Source organism: Lepidochelys kempii, chromosome 16 (assembly GCF_965140285.1).
Source record: "Lepidochelys kempii isolate rLepKem1 chromosome 16, rLepKem1.hap1, whole genome shotgun sequence".
Classification (NCBI taxonomy): domain Eukaryota; kingdom Metazoa; phylum Chordata; order Testudines; family Cheloniidae; genus Lepidochelys; species Lepidochelys kempii.
The window spans coordinates 4,274,724-4,290,406 of record NC_136395.1 but is presented as its reverse complement, the minus strand read 5'-3'; the positions used below and the strand labels follow the sequence as shown (position 1 = coordinate 4,290,406).

General features: G+C 47.5%; 1 protein-coding gene across 12 annotated transcripts in view; it reads right to left on the bottom strand.

Annotated features, from left to right (window-relative positions):
• The window catches only part of PNPLA7 (patatin like domain 7, lysophospholipase), a 443,243-nt gene that overhangs the window by 30,071 nt on the left and 397,489 nt on the right, over window positions 1–15,683 (bottom strand). For 9 of the 12 annotated variants that reach the window (XR_012155226.2, XR_012155225.2, XM_073314045.2 and 6 more), the window contains 3 exons: window positions 10,879–11,027; window positions 9,336–9,488; window positions 3,587–3,697 (listed from right to left, as the gene is read on the bottom strand). Coding sequence is in view for 10 of the 12 variants with exons in the window: in XM_073314045.2 (XP_073170146.1) it covers window positions 3,587–3,697; window positions 9,336–9,488; window positions 10,879–11,027 (413 nt within the window). In the remaining 2 variants the exon portion in view is untranslated. Of the gene's footprint in view, window positions 1–3,586; window positions 3,698–9,335; window positions 9,489–9,518; window positions 9,764–10,878; window positions 11,028–15,683 lie in introns of those variants that run through there. The other 3 variants (XM_078849029.1, XM_073314053.2, XM_073314052.2) reach the window with 3 other exon arrangements.

The following is a 15,683-nucleotide window of genomic DNA, read 5'->3' as shown; positions in this document are numbered from 1 at the left end:
CAATTGGGGACACAATGGACAGATGGAATTCTGGACAGGTAGGAATTAAGAAATTAAGTGAAATGAAACATCAGGGACTCAAGAGGCAGGTTTCAGTGTAGAAGAAGGGAAGAGGGCTCAAAAGGAAGTTGCACAGCTGAAGAGAAGGACGAGTCATTCAGTCCTGGTTTTGGGCACAAGAAGTCAGGGACCCTAGTGGGAAGCCTTTGACAGGATGGAGGTATGGCTCTTCCAGAGAATCACTTCCCAGAACAGGAGAGGAACACAGACACGCTGTGGATTCCTGATGTGGGACACTGAGTGAAGGACACACAGATGCTTCCAGCTGTGAAAGAGATGAGGACATTGCAGTTGTGCTGTTGAATCCACAGCTCTTTCCCAGCGGCGGGTACTCTGTTGTGTTTGGGGAGTCCTCTCTCCTTTCCTCAAACAAAAATGCAATTAATAAAGACCACCTGCACTCGTTTGTGGCAAGTGTTGATGAGGACACGTGCTGCTGGGTACTCCTGAGATAAATGGAACCAGAACTGACCTCACAGGAGACTGAGTAGGAACAGAGAGAACAGCTTGAGTCATAGATAAAAACCATGCAGGGCCTATCCCAAAAGATGCTGCAGGGAAACTAGCATAAGTTGGCATGGGCACAAGGAAAGGACAAAGACTTGAAGGATGCCAGGAATCACAAGGACACTATCAGAACCGTAAGCGCTTCCCTCAGGGGCATCTGCTAGTTTATACCACGTGGAAGCTTCCGTGCATAACCCAACTGGAGGGGTGCTTGCACAGGCATTGTGCCCTGGAGCCCGGGCACACATTCTAGGAGGCTGGCATGCCATCCCCTCCAGGATCGTTTCAGTGCTTCCCCGTCCTGGCTTAATTCTTCCCCAAAAGGAACAATGTAAAGAAGAGAGAGAAAACACTTAAACATCATCCACAAAAAACATGTTCCTGTCTCAGTTACATGGGGGAGGGGCTGTCTCTTACTTATTAGATATCTTCTGAAAAATCCTGGGTTTTTAAATCCAGGAGCGAAAAAAATATTCTCTGCTTGATACACCCATTAGTAAAGGAATGAAGATACAACTAAAGAGTCTGCTACACTGTATTAATCTTTCATCAAGGCCACAATCTTCACGTAGATGGGATCCCTGAAGAGAGCCAGTGGGAAATATTGGATTGTTCTCTGCTATGGGGATAAGTGGAGCTGGTCAAGTGAACTCTGTTTCTATCAGGCTTCACTTGTTTCTGTTGTCAGCATTTCAGCCTTAAGAGAGATAGTGTGAGAGTAAGGGTGTATTGAGGAGAATCCTAGAGATCTGGGTACCGTTCATAGTATAAATTCAACCTTGAAATGCTGGAAATAGGGAGGAGGAAAGTCCAACCCTGGGGTACAAGGGAGTTGAAGGCACGCAGCACTTTGCTGGATTGGGCCCTTGGTTTGCTCCTGCTATCCCCAGGCACAGGACCCTTTGTATCTTGTGCTGCCTCCCCAGAACATGTGGATAAGGAGTGGATTTTAGTTTGGGCCAGCAATAAGAATGAGAGATTTATTTTCTCATCCCGCTGTCTGCACACTATTGTACAACTGGATTGTTGTAGCACTCTTCCCTCCAAACCTGGTATTCGGGGGCATAGTGCTGAGGTTCCAATGAGCTGTGAAACTGAGGAACGCCTGCTGTCCTTAAAGACCCCATAGCACACACAGTATTTCTCTCCAGAGTAGAGGTATCTTGTATCTGGTATCTTGGCCGCATCCCAAATTGGGGTATTACTGCCAGACATTCTGCGCTCTGGATTTTGTACCTTGTTTTCTTCCGTTGTGTAGTGTTGCTATATGCTGTTAAACAGCTGCTGTGTTCCAGCCCAGAGGTGGCTGAAGATAGACACACATACACAGCACTGGTACCTCTGTTAAAGAAAGGCCTAATAGGAAAGTAAAATATTGCTCGAAGTTAGCAAAGAACTTTCAAAAAGCAGGTGATTAAAAAGGACCCTGGAACCTATAGCAGCAAACCAGTTCCTTCAGACACAGAAGAGGCTGCTAAAAGAGAAGTTAGATGTCAAACCCAGCTTTGGTTTTCTTGATTTAATTTCAGAAGTTTTAGCATTGTGGTGAGCTACACTGAAATCCTTGCTAACCCCTTTGAACACTGGACCTTGATAAGGCAGAACCAAAGAACCCTGGAGCATACACCCCAAGCAGGTAGTCCTCACTAAGGAACCAAAAATGCAGGCATGTGTCCAATCAGCTGTTAGCCATTCCCATCAATCCATCATTTTTGTAACCTCAGGGCTCTTAGCAACCCCCCTGCCTGCACACAGACCCTAGCTACTCCCTCCCTGCACCTTGAGCTAACCCCCTGCCCATATACAGCCCCTAGTTACCCCTCCCTCCACCCTGAACTACCCTCTCCCTGCATCCTGAGATACTCCCTTGCCTGCACACAGTCCCTAGCTACTCCCTCTCTGCACCCTGAGCTATTTTCAAACTTTTTGAGCTGAGTCCCCCACCTTTGACTTATAATTTTTGGTTGCGGTCCCTCCCACAACTCAGACAGATGGGTGGCCTGCTGAGGTGAGTCAGGGGGTGAAGGTGGCGCTCCCTCCCTGAACCCCACCATGTGGAGCTGGCTCGAGCCCTGCTGGCCCTTGCCCTCCCCCCAAATAGAAGTCAAACTATGCCTATGCCCAAGGTCCCTTCCCTGAGGCCCCCCTATGCCTGCTGGGCCCTGGAGTTTTTATAGCATGGGGGGGGTGGAGGGGGAGAGAAAGCTCAGAAAGAAAAGAAAGTCCTGTCTTGAAGCACAGGGATTCCCTTCCCCAATGAGCCATAAAAAGTCCTGTCTCCTGCTCTACATGGAAATCTCAGTATGGTTATAACGACTCAGCCACACTAAGTAACCCTTAGGTTTGTCAGGACCAGCTCAATTCTGCAACCTAAACATTGGCTACTCAGATGTGCTGAAGCAGATAGCATGAGTAGAGAAGGTGGTACAAGTAAAACTTGTCCTTTAACTACCACCGATGGCAATGTCTCAAGCCTTCACAGGGTCTTGGACGGCTGCTGTATGAAATTCCTTTCCTGAAATACGCTGTGCAGGCATTTTGGTACTGGACTGAACACAGTAAGGGCATAATGCAAGATTTCTGACAGTGGTTGAAAGCCACTTAATGCTACATTCATGACTACCGAGCAGTGGATATGACAGACAGTGAGATTTTTAACATGCCAACAGTGCCTTCTCAGCTGCCTGGTGCTGAGTACTATGCAGCTGATCAGAGAAGAGTCCCAGGCCTAGCAAACCATCATCAGCGAGCAGGAGGGATGCCTGGGCACTGAGTATTGCATGAACATGATAAAAATAACTCCCGATGCTAAAAATTAGAGAATAACTAACTTTACTGCAATGCATTTTTAATGAATGTGCCTATATTCCCAGTAAGGGTCCATGAGAAACCCTTCCCGCTTTGATCGCCTTTAACACATTATACAGCAATGCCTTGGTCAGAGAGCTCTGCTCAGCTGTGTGCTGGCTGCTGGGTGGCATCATGTAATGAGAAGAGTACTTTTAAACTGAACACTTACACCTGATGTTTTGGATTTGCAGATCTCCTGCCTGTCTTTTAACATCTTGTCAAGGACTCCGCTCCTGCCCCAGACATTAAATACTGTCTTCCCATGCTGATATCCCACTTCCTGGAAAGAGACAATCAGAAATAAACACTCATCATCATCATCATCAACTGGAAAAACACCATGCTCCACGCCACCTGCTCTAAAACCAGAGTGCTAAGCACAGCGCCACGCTCTGGGCCTGGGATTTAGAATGCAGTATCTACTGCTTCAGCTCAGAGTTACTCCGAACTTTCAGCCTATGAAATGGGAGCCATTAACTGGAGCAAGGTGCTATTTTACATCAGAAAGCTCACATGACCTTTGGCTCTAATGTACGTTATGGAAGATGCCACTTCTTACAATCATCTTTCTGGAGACAGCTTTGTGCAGTACTGCACATCAGACAGTGCTGCATATAAGGAGACACCAATGAAACATGAGCAAAGGATTTATTTGTATCCCAAGGCCTTCTTGTACAAATCTCTGTATGGGAAAAGACAACAGCAAAGCTAATTAATATGGGCCTCCTCCCTGCTGGGCCAGGTCTGACACAGGAATTACTATCGGCACTGCTGCCAAATGACCTGTACATGTGAATCATGAATACACACAAGCCAACCAGCACGTAGGGGCTCTTGCTTTTACATGCAAATTTCAGGTTCTGTTAGAGGTGATATAAGTAACTACTGCTCAAGTGCCTGGGGGAGTTTGAATGCATATACTCCATTTTCCAGCCCTTTAGAACTCTAATTTGCACTGGGAATGACAACTTGGCACCCATATTGTCAGCATGAAAACAATTAAAAATAACTCCAGTCTTAGGCCTTGTCTACACTGCCACTTTACAGCACTGCAACTTTCTCGCTTAGGAGTGTGAAAAAACCAGCGCTGGTAGCTACTTTCCTCGTGGGGGTGTTTTTTTTACTCTCCAAGCCCTGGTGCTGCGACTACACAGCCACGTTAAAGTGCTGTCGCAGCAATGCTTCAACGTTGCTAGTGAAGATATGCCCTTATTCTTTTTCCTACAAAGCAGCAGAAAAGGCTCTGGGAAGAATTGAATTCTAGTGCTTACAGCAGTGGTTGTTAGGACTCCAGGGTTCTATTCCCAGGTCTATCACTGACAGACAGAATAAGTGTCAGGAACAGCTCAAGGTTTCATAGTGACCATAATCTGCCCCAAGTGGTTCCTAGCTTTGTAGGTCACACTCTGGATCTTGTGTCTGGAATGGCACTGGAGGTCGCGGGGGAGTGGAACTCCCGGACAGACCACTGACTCTTGTGGTCTAGGATCGGGACACATCTTGACGGGGAAGAAAGGCCTGTTTAGAGGGCTGTCCTTGGAGGTGAATGGAGCCTGGGAGATCACCAACAGGCCAGAGGGAAAATACTGTTCAGCCTTCAGAGCATTCTGTCAATGGTTTCATAGATTCCAAGGCCAGAAGGGACCATTGTGATCATTTGGTCTGATCTCTTGTATAGGACAGACGAGAGAACTGCTCCATGATAATTCCTAGAGCAGATATTTTAGAAAAACATCTAATCTTGACTTGTCAGTGATGGAGAATCCACCATGACTCTTGGTAATGGTTCCAGTGATTGAAAACCCATACTGTCAAAAATTTACAGGTTATTTCCTCTCTGAATTTGTCTAGCTTCAACTTCCAGCCATACTATCACGTTAAGACCTTTCTCTACTAGGCTGAAGAGCCAATTATCAAATTTTTGCTCCCCAAATAGGTACCTGTAGACTGTAACCAAGTCACGCCTTAACCTTCTTTTTGCTAAGGTAAATAGATTGAGCTCCTTGAGTCTAATCCTTTAATCATTCACGTGGCTACTCTCTGAACCCTCTCACTGTGGACACCAGAACTAGTCACAGTATTCCAGCAGCAGTCACACCAGTGCAAAATATAGAGATAAAATAATTTCTCTACTCCTGCTCAAGATTCCCCCGTTTATGCACCCAAAAATCCCATTAGTCCTTTTGGACACAGCGTCACACTGGGAGCTCATGTTTGGCTGATTATCCACCATGACCCCCAACTCTTGTTCAAAGTCATTGCTTCCCCAGCCTATCAACATGACCTATATTCTGTGTTTGTTTAGAATGGCCCCAAATAGCCTGGATCAGGTGACCTTCAGGACATATGGCAAGGGCTTTCTAGATGCATGGGGTGCTGCACAGGTGGGTTTTTGAGGGGAATCAGCAGGGAATTGTATGCTCAGTGACTGTTAAATTTAATTGGTTTCAGAGCAGCAGGCGTGTTAGTCTGTATTCGCAAAAGAAAAGGAGGACTTGTGGCACTTTAGAGACTAACAAATTTATTTGAGCATAAGCTTTTGTGAGCTACAGCTCACTTCATATTTGTTTGGCAGAGGTGTCTGGAGTGTTGGATAGATACCCCTTTTTTATTTTGGTATAAATCTAAATAAATAGGTAAATAAAAACCTTTGACACAGTAGCCCATGAATGCCCACTCGGGTCACCATGGTTTACAGAGACCCTGCGACAGGTGAAGTCATAGGGTGTTTGGCTGGTATGCCAGTGGAGGAAGTCAAGAAATGTGTCTCCATCAGATCTGTTAAAGCAGGATGACAGCTTGGTATATCTGCATGGCCCCCAATCATCTACTGTCAAGCTTCTCTTGTTGCAAAGAATATAAAGTTACTTTGTGGCTTCAAATCACTCACTTGGCCCTGAACTATCTGCTTCCACAGACAGAGAACAATGGTTTGAGGGGTCAATGCTTGTTCATCTTTTAGTGTCGGCCAGTCTCATTCACTGAGGCTCTGGAGGGGCTGGAATCCCTTCCCCACCCCCCTGATCCACAGTTTGTGAGTTGGATCCATGCCCATCCTGAATGGTGAAGCACCAGGGCAAGTGTTGGGTCCGTTGCTGGTGGAGATTATCAGAATCTGCCCATAGAATCATAGAATATCAGGGTTGGAAGGGACCTCAGGAGGTCATCTAGTCCAACCCCCTGCTCAAAAGCAGGACCCATACCCAATTAAATCATCCCAGCCAGGGGTTTGTCAAGCCCGACCTTAAAAACTTCTAAGGAAGGAGATTCCACCACCTCCCTAGGCAACGCATTCCAGTGTTTCATCACCCTCCTAGTGAAAAAGTTTTTCCTAATATCCAACCTAAACCTCCCCCACTGCAACTTGAGACCATTACTCCTTGTTCTGTCCTCTTCTACCACTGAGAATAGTCTAGAACCATCCTCTCTGGAACTACCTCTCAGGTAGTTGAAAGCAGCTATCACATCCCCCCTCATTCTTCTCTTCTGCAGACTAAACAATCCCAGTTCCCTCAGCCTCTCCTCAGAAGTCATGTGTTCCAGACCCCTAATCATTTTTGTTGCCCTTCGCTGGACTCTTTCCAATTTATCCACATCCTTCTTGTAGTGTGGGGCCCAAAACTGGACACAGTACTCCAGATGAGGCCTCACCAATGTCGAATAGAGGGGGACGATCACGTCCCTCGATATGCTCGCTATGCCCCCTACTTATACATCCCAAAATGCCACTGGCCTTCTTGGCAGCAAGGGCACACTGCTGACTCATAACCAGCTTCTCGTCCACTGTCACCCCTAGGTCCTTTTCCGCAGAACTGCTGCCTAGCCATTCGGTCCCTAGTCTGTAGCTGTGCATTGGGTTCTTCCGTCCTAAGTGCAGGACCCTGCACTTATCCTTATTGAACCTCATCAGATTTCTTTTGGCCCAATCCTCCAATTTGTCTAGGTCCCTCTGTATCCTATCCCTGCCCTCCAGCGTATCTACCACTCCTCCCAGTTTAGTATCATCCGCAAATTTGCTGAGAGTGCAATCCACACCATCCTCCAGATCATTTATGAAGATACTGAACAAAACCGGCCCCAGGACCAACCCCTGGGGCACTCCACTTGACACCGGCTGCCAACTAGACATGGAGCCATTGATCACTACCCGTTGAGCCTGACAACTTTCTACCCACCAACTTTCTACCCACCTTATAGTGCATTCATCCAGCCCGTACTTCTTTAACTTGCTGACAAGAATACTGTGGGAGACCATGCCAAAAGCTTTGCTAAAGTCAAGAAACAATACATCCACTGCTTTCCCTTCATCCACAGAATCAGTAATCTCATCATAGAAGTTGATTAGATTAGTCAGGCATGACCTTCCCTTGGTGAATCCATGCTGACTGTTCCTGATCACTTTCCTCTCATGTAAGTGCTCCCATAGGTAGCAGGATGCCTGACTGAAAAAGCTATCATGCAGCCCCTGGTTAATAAAGCATCACTTGACACTGACAGTCTCAACAGCTCGCAACCCATCCAGGAGATGGTGTGGGAAGTTCAACTCTCCTCAGATTTCCTACATTCTGGTCAGTCACGTGTTTGAGCAGGAACTGCACTGGTTGCACAGGGTGAGGATTTTCTCCTAGCAATGAACAAGAAAGAAGGGTCCATGCTGACACCACAGGCCATGAGGTGTGATTGGGACAGCTGAAGACACAGGGTGCTGCTGAGTGTTCAGACCCCTCTGGGAGGTCGGAAAGAATGGTCCGGGGCAATTGGTCTTCTGCCCAGAGGACTCTCACGTGGAGCTCTGCAGGGCTGATTTCATGTCTCTTGTGGAATGTGTGAGAGGGTGTTAGGAGAGTTACTGAGGAAACGTGTCGCACACGTAGGAATCCAGTTTGCTGACGACGCTCAGCTCTAAGCTTCCATCCTTCCCAACACAACTAGGGCAGTGGAACGAATAACTACTTGTTATGAACTAAGGGAATGGATGAGGGTGAACACGCATGTAAGCAAACATCTATTCCGTTAGCCAGCAGCAGGTGGAGAACAATAGTATAGCTCTACAACAGTGACAATGAGCATAAGCTACTAAACAACAGTCCACTGGAAAGGAAAGAAACCTTATTCTATTCTTTTTAAATTGCTGAATTATTTTTCTCTGAAAAACATCAGTTGCACATCTGGTGTCAGTACTTTGCATGCTGATTTATGACATACACAGACAGACAAACCTAACCCCAAAGACCTGTGAACCTGATACTATCCCTTCATTAACAGTCCTTCCACGGACACTGGTGGTGTTCTGCTGATCCTATATCAGGTGCAAAGGAAGTGCAGATGGTCCATAATAGTAATAGAAGCATCGGAACGTTAACTGTGCCACAGACATTCTACTATTCTGCTCCCTTTGCTTGGACAATTCACAGCCCTTCCGGCTTATTCAAACCCTCCCCCTGACTTTATGAGCTATTCTCACCCAATCAGGGAAAAGAAACAATGCCATGTGACTTATGTGCCACTTATAACTAAACAAAACAACTCTGATTTCAAATACCTACAGCGAACAGTCCATGCCTGACCCCCAGAGTAAAGTTACTGGCAAAAAAAAGGAGAGGAGTTGCAGTCTGCTCAGGGACATGACATGAACAGGGTGAATGATTCTATTCAGGTTCTTATCCTGAGCCCCTCACCATACACCATGTCTTTCCATGGTATTATTCAGTGTGACTTCTTTGCTCAGCTCTCATACGTACATAGCCTACAGAGAGCTAAGAAGTAAGAAATCGAACACTTGAGAACAGCTTCCTCAAGAAAGAGAGCCTAGAACTTGCCCCTAGCACTAGGTTTGTATTGCTGCGGTGTTCACAGGACTCTGTTGCTGCACAGAAGTAGCTACATCGGAGCCCCCTACACCCTCCAGATTCACTTACACAGATTTCATCAAACTTCCCAAAGTCAAGGGTGCCATATCTGTCGATGGGCGGCCGAATGTACTCGCAATATTCACTGTTCTTGACCATCTCCAGCTGCCGCACGCAGCACACATACGCAAGCCGGGTCTGGATCTCTGCCATGTTCAGCACCTGCCAATCAGCCCCAGACAGCCATTAAATGCATTGCAAGACTTTCATTAGCACAACTTGCCCTGAACTGGCAATGGTAAAAGGGAGAAATGCACTCCAGTGACTCAGGGGTATCTGCAGAGGTTGTCACATCCCACATCCCTCAGCCTCCCAGGAGCACACTGCTGACCGCCAGCCAATCTGTCATCAATGGCAGAGGCTCAGCTTCCATCTAACAAATGATGTTTCTGCAGTTCAAGCCGAACTTGGTCGTTAATTCCAGGAAATACTGGTACCTAGAAGGAGATATATAGGGTGATGTAGGAGGGGTGCTAAGCTCTCTCAGGGTGGGGATGAGTAACAAGCCAGCTTGATTTTCTAGTGCCAGACACCGCTTTAGGTAAGAGCTGGGTTTGATTCACTGTCATAGCCTCTCGTTCCTTGGGACAGAGAACAGCCCAGTATGCTATGGAAGCAGCATGTTCAACCCCACCCTGCATCACTCACAACAGACACCCACTGGAGGAGTCCAGTAGTACTGAGCTCTGAAAAGGAATCCTGTCCAGTCCTCAGACCAGGCCTTTTTGAGGAGGGGACTGCTAACGAGAGAGACCCTAAGGATTACAGCACGGACACAGGGAACCAGAAGGAAAATGGAAGAAATGAAACGTTAATCCGGTCTGATCTGACTTCACCCAGGAAGGAAATCCTTAGCTCATGCAGCCTGTCATGAAAACAAACATCTAAGAATTTATTATTACTGCCCAATGCAAAAATCCCTATATTCAGCTGCTAAGAAACACAGAGAAGTGGACAAAGCTCCACTCACTTTCACTTGGAAAGCAGCCAAATCCTAACTGCATCAAGATTAATTGTGCCAAATTCACTCCAATTGGAGAGGGGCTCTTTCAGCTCTATCAAAGCCAGGTCAACTGCTCTTGTCTATATTCAAGGAGCATTTTGGGAGAAGAGGTATTCATTTTTGTTCTGTGCTTGTACAGCACCTAGCACAATGAGGTCCTGGTCCATTTCCAGGGTTCCTAGGTGCCACCATAATACAAATATGGAATAATAATAATCTTGTAATTCTGTAGTCCCCCACTCAGCACCCAGCAGAATTTGCTCTTGTGTGGAGAGCTGGAGTTGGACTCCTTAGAGGAAAAATTGATTGGCTATATGAGTGCCACTCCTAGTTCCTCCCCAGATTCGAACAACTGAATTCTCCCATAACATTGTATTTTCTTTTATGCTGGGACCTTGCCCAGCTTTCCCACACCTCAAATGTCATCTTGCAACACAAGATGCAGGTGACAGAGCAATTGATTCCCAGTCTTGTTTCTCGGATACACAGTGGGACAGTTCCCTTCTGCTTACTGAAAATCACTGTGATTTTAACATAAGCTTACGGTACCTTCACTTTTTCAACAAGGGGATTCCATCTCTTCCACAGCAGCCACCAGCCAGACAGAGTGTCGCCATAGTTGGTGAGGTCCATCTCATCCCGGCTGCCCACATCAATTGCTATCACCACTTTTGCCCCCATGGACCTTGCAACATCCGCTATTGGGAACAAAGCCACATCATCATTACCCATCATCCCTCTCTTCTACAGCACTTACCTGTCTGGAGCTGGCCACTGGAAGCAGGGAAATGTATTTCCAAGGATCAGGACAGACCACACAAGCACAGCATGGGACAATACAACAGGATTCCTTTTCATACAGCTTCCAGCACAGACATTCATGAATGCTTTGCAGGGAGAATGACTTACCTCAGAATAATGCTATACTAATTATACTCGTCATAGTGATGTATGGTACCTGGGTATAACTATCTTTTATAATCCCTAGTTATTCTAACAATTTTCTTTCAGAAACCAACACAAATGTTGATAATTAAAAGAAAGGCCTGTGGGATCATCCTCATCATGGCAAATACCAAAGGGACATGTCCTCCTTGCAGATCAAGCACCAGCCAGAATAATCTCTGGCTAGGTCCTTAAAGTGGCCTGGCTGTATATTCAGATTGGATCCATCATGGGCAGTATTATTGCACCACCAAAGCTTCTTGCACCCACATGATCACTGGCTGCATAGTTGCCTTCCTTGATATACGGATGAAGCAGCAGAAATGCAAGAGGACACAGAAGAGGTCGAGGCAGAATGACCAACTGAGGAGAGAAACTGATATCGGTCAGAGGTTGGGAGAATATCAGTCCATGAAGAGCTTTGAAAGTAAGAAGGAAAATTTTGCATGAATTTAGAAATGGACAGATTAGTGATGGTGATGGGATGGAGGGACATTTCCCACTTCCTGAGGGGACAGAGTGGTCTGGCCATAACATTTAGGACCCTGACAGTTTAAAGAGTAGGAATTTAGGAAGATGCTGAAGGAGGGACTCGGGGTGCTGGGCAACTCACAGGAAAGAGAAATGCAGGGAGGAGAAAAAGTTCAAGATCCAGGATAACTATGTATAGTAATTCCATGCTTGAATAAAAGACACTATAGGTGTGCGTGCTCGCCACGTGCACCAGTGTCGGAAGCTTTTCCCATAGGGGAGCGCCCCCCGCGACCCCTGGAGTGGCGCCGCCATGGTGCGGTACAAGGGGCGATGTGCGCTCTCCCCGCCCTCAGTTCCTTCTTGCCAGACAACTCAGACAGAGGGGAAGGAGGGCGGGATGCGGAATAGACATGAGCAACACATCTCGAAGAACACCAGTTACGGGAAAGGTAACTGTCGTTTCTTCTTCGAGTGAGTGCTCATGTGTATTCCACAGTAGGCGATTCCAAGCTATAGCTGTTGGAGGTGGGTAGGAGTTCACAGACTTTCAGGACGGAGCACAGCTCTGCCGAACCCAGCATCCTCCCTGGTCTGGGAGACCATCGCATAATGCAAGGTGAACATGTGAACTGAAGACCACGTGGCGGCCCTACAAATGTCCTGAATGGGGACATGGGCCAAAAAGGCAGCTGACGAGGCCTGAGCCCTAGTCGAGTGTGCCCTCACAATTGACAGTGGGGGATTTCCGCCAGATCATAGCAGGTATGGATGCATGAGGTGATCCAGTTTGAGAGCCACTGAGTGGAGATCGGCTGACCTTTCATGCGCTCGGCCAAGGCGATGAACAGCTCTGATATATTCCATCATGTGCCAGCAATGTGTAATGACCCATCCACTCCCAGTCTCTATTCAAGCATAAGTTAATGGTGTCCAGTTTGCAAATTAATTAGGCAGTCTCTCCTTGGAGTCTGTTTTTGAAGTTTTTTTGTTGAAGAATTGCCACTTTTAGGTCTGTAATCGAGTGACCAAAGAGATTGAAGTGTTCTCTGACTGGTTTTTGAATGTTATAATTCTTGACGTCTGATTTGCATCCATTTATTCTTTTATGTAGAGACTGTCCAGTTTGGCCAATGTACCTGGCAGAGGAGCATTGCTGGCACATGATGGCATATATCACATTGGTGGATGTGCAGGTGAACGAGCCTCTGATAGTGTGGCTGATGTTATTAGGCCCTATGATGGTGTCCCCTGAATAGATATGTGGACACAGTTGGCAACGCGCTTTGTTGCAAGGATAGGTTCCTGGGTTAGTGGTTCTGTTGTGTGATATGTGGTTGCTGATGAGTATTTGCGTCAGGTTGGGGGGCTGTCTGTAAGCAAGGACTGGCCTGTCTCCCAAGATCTGGGAGAGTGATGGGTCGTCCTTCAGGATAGGTTGTAGATCCTTCATGATGCGTTGGAGAGGTTTTAGTTAGGGGCTGAAGGTGATGGCTAGTGGTGTTCTGTTATTTTCTTTGTTTGGCCTGTCCTGTAGTAGGTGACTTCTGGGTACACTTCTGGCTTTGTCAATCTGTTTCTTCACTTCGGCAGGTGGGTATTGTAGTTGTAAGAACGCTTGATAGAGATCTTGTAGGTGTTTGTTTCGGTCTGAGGGGTTGGAGCAAATGCGGTTGTATTGTAGAGCTTGGCTGTAGACAATGGATCGTGTGGTGTGGTCTGGATGAAAGCTGGAGGCATGTAGGTAGGAATAATGGTCAGTAGGTTTCCGGTATAGGGTGGTGTTTATGTGACCATTGCTTATTAGCACTGTAGTGTCCAGAAAGTGGATCTCTTGTGTGGACTGGTCCAGGCTGAGGTTGATGGTGGGATGGAAATTGTTGAAATCATGGTGGAATTCCTCAAGGACTTCTTTTCCATGGGTCCAGATGATGAAGATGTCATCAATTTAGTGCAAGTAGAGTTGGGGCATTAGGAGACGAGAGCTGAGGAAGCATTGTTCTAAGTCAGCCATAAAAATGTTGGCATACTGTGGGGCCATGCGGGTACCCATAGCAGTGCCGCTGACTTGAAGATATACATTGTCCCCAAATGTGGAATAGTTATGGGTAAGGACAAAGTCACGAAGTTCAGCCACCAGGTTGGCCGTGACATTATCGGGGATAGTGTTCCTGACGGCTTGTAGTCCATCTTTGTGTGGAATGTTGGTGTAGAGGACTTCTACATCCACAGTGGCTAGGATGGTGTTTTCAGAAAGATCACCAATGGATTGTAGTTTCCTCAGGAAGTCAGTGGTGTCTCGAAGATAGCTGGGAGTGCTGGTAGCATAGGGCCTGAGGAGGGAGTCTACATAGCTGGACAATCCTGCTGTCAGGGTGCCAATGCCTGAGATGATGGGGCGTCCAGGATTTCGAGGTTTATGGATCTTGGGTAGCAGATAGAATACCCCAGGTCGGGGTTCCAGGGGTGAGTCTGTGCGGATTTGTTCTTGTGCTTTTTCAGGGAGTTTCTTGAGCAAATGCTGTAGTTTCTTTTGGGAACCCTCAGTGGGATCAGACGGTAATGGCTTGTAGAAAGTGGTTTTGGAGAGCTGCCGAGCAGCCTCTTGTTCATATTCTGACCTATTCATGATGACGACAGCACCTCCTTTGTCAGCCTTTTTCATTATGTCGTCAGAGTTGTTTCTGAGGCTGTGGATGGCATTGTGTTCTGCAGGGCTGAGGTTATGGGGCAAGTGATGTTGCTTTTCCACAATTTCAGCCCGTGCACGTCGGTGGAAGCATTCTATGTAGAAATCCAGTCTGTTGTTTTGACCTTCAGGAGGAGTTCACCCAGAATCCCTCTTTTTGTAGTCTTGGTAGGAAGGTCTCTGTGGGTTAGCATGTTAGCTATGGCTGTTGTCACTGGAAACCTTGTGATCATGTCATTGAGCCCTTTCAGGGTCTCGAACCTGTCTGGTGGGAGAGAGGCTCTGGCTAGCATGGCAGCCAGGACCGCCCTGATAAACTCTATGTGTTGCACCGGGACTAAGGTGGACTTAGTGTTGTTTACCAACAGGCCCAGAGTGGCGCACGTGGACAGAAGGAGCACCACATGATATCGCACCTGCGACCGCGAGCTGCCCTTGACCAGCCAATCATCCAGATAGGGGAAGATCTGGACCCCACGGCGCCTGAGGTAGGCTGCCACCACTGACATACACTTTGTAAACACCCTGGGGGCAGTGAACAGGCCAAAAGGGAGGACTGTAAACTGGCAGTATTCACGCGCAACTGTGAAACGGAGGAAGCATCTATGCCCCTCAAATATATGAATGTGGAAGTACGTGTCCTGCAGATCGAAGGCAGCGGACCAGTCCCTGGGATTCAGGGCGGGGATGATGGAGGCCAGGGAGACCATGCGGAATTTGAACTTTACCATGTACTGGTTCATGCCTCGCAGGTCCAGGATGGGCCTGAGCCCCCCTCTGGCCTGCAGGATAAGGAAATAGCGGGAGGAGCTCCCCTTGCCTTTGAGCTCCCCCGCTTCCACTTCTCCTAGGCCAAGGAGCCGCCCCACCTCCTGCTCGAGCAGAGCCTTGTGAGAGGGGTCCCCCAGGAGGGACGGGGGCAGAGGGTGGTTGGGCGGGGTGGAGGTAAACTGGAGGGTGTAACCCCAGGAGATGGTGTTGAGGACCCATTGGTCCGAGGTCAGCCACGACCATTCTGGAAGGAAAGCACACAACCGGTAGGACAAGGGAAGCTTTACTGTGGGTGGATCCCTGATGAGAACTGATAGAGCGCCCCTGGGCATCCCGTCAAAACCGCCATTTCCCTACCTGTTTGCCCATGGAGGACCAGGCTTGGAGGCAGGCTGAGCCTGCCTCTGTGGGTGCTTCTTATTGTCCCACTAATTTTTATAAGGGGGCTCATATTTAGAGTGGGTAGTCTGAGCGGGAG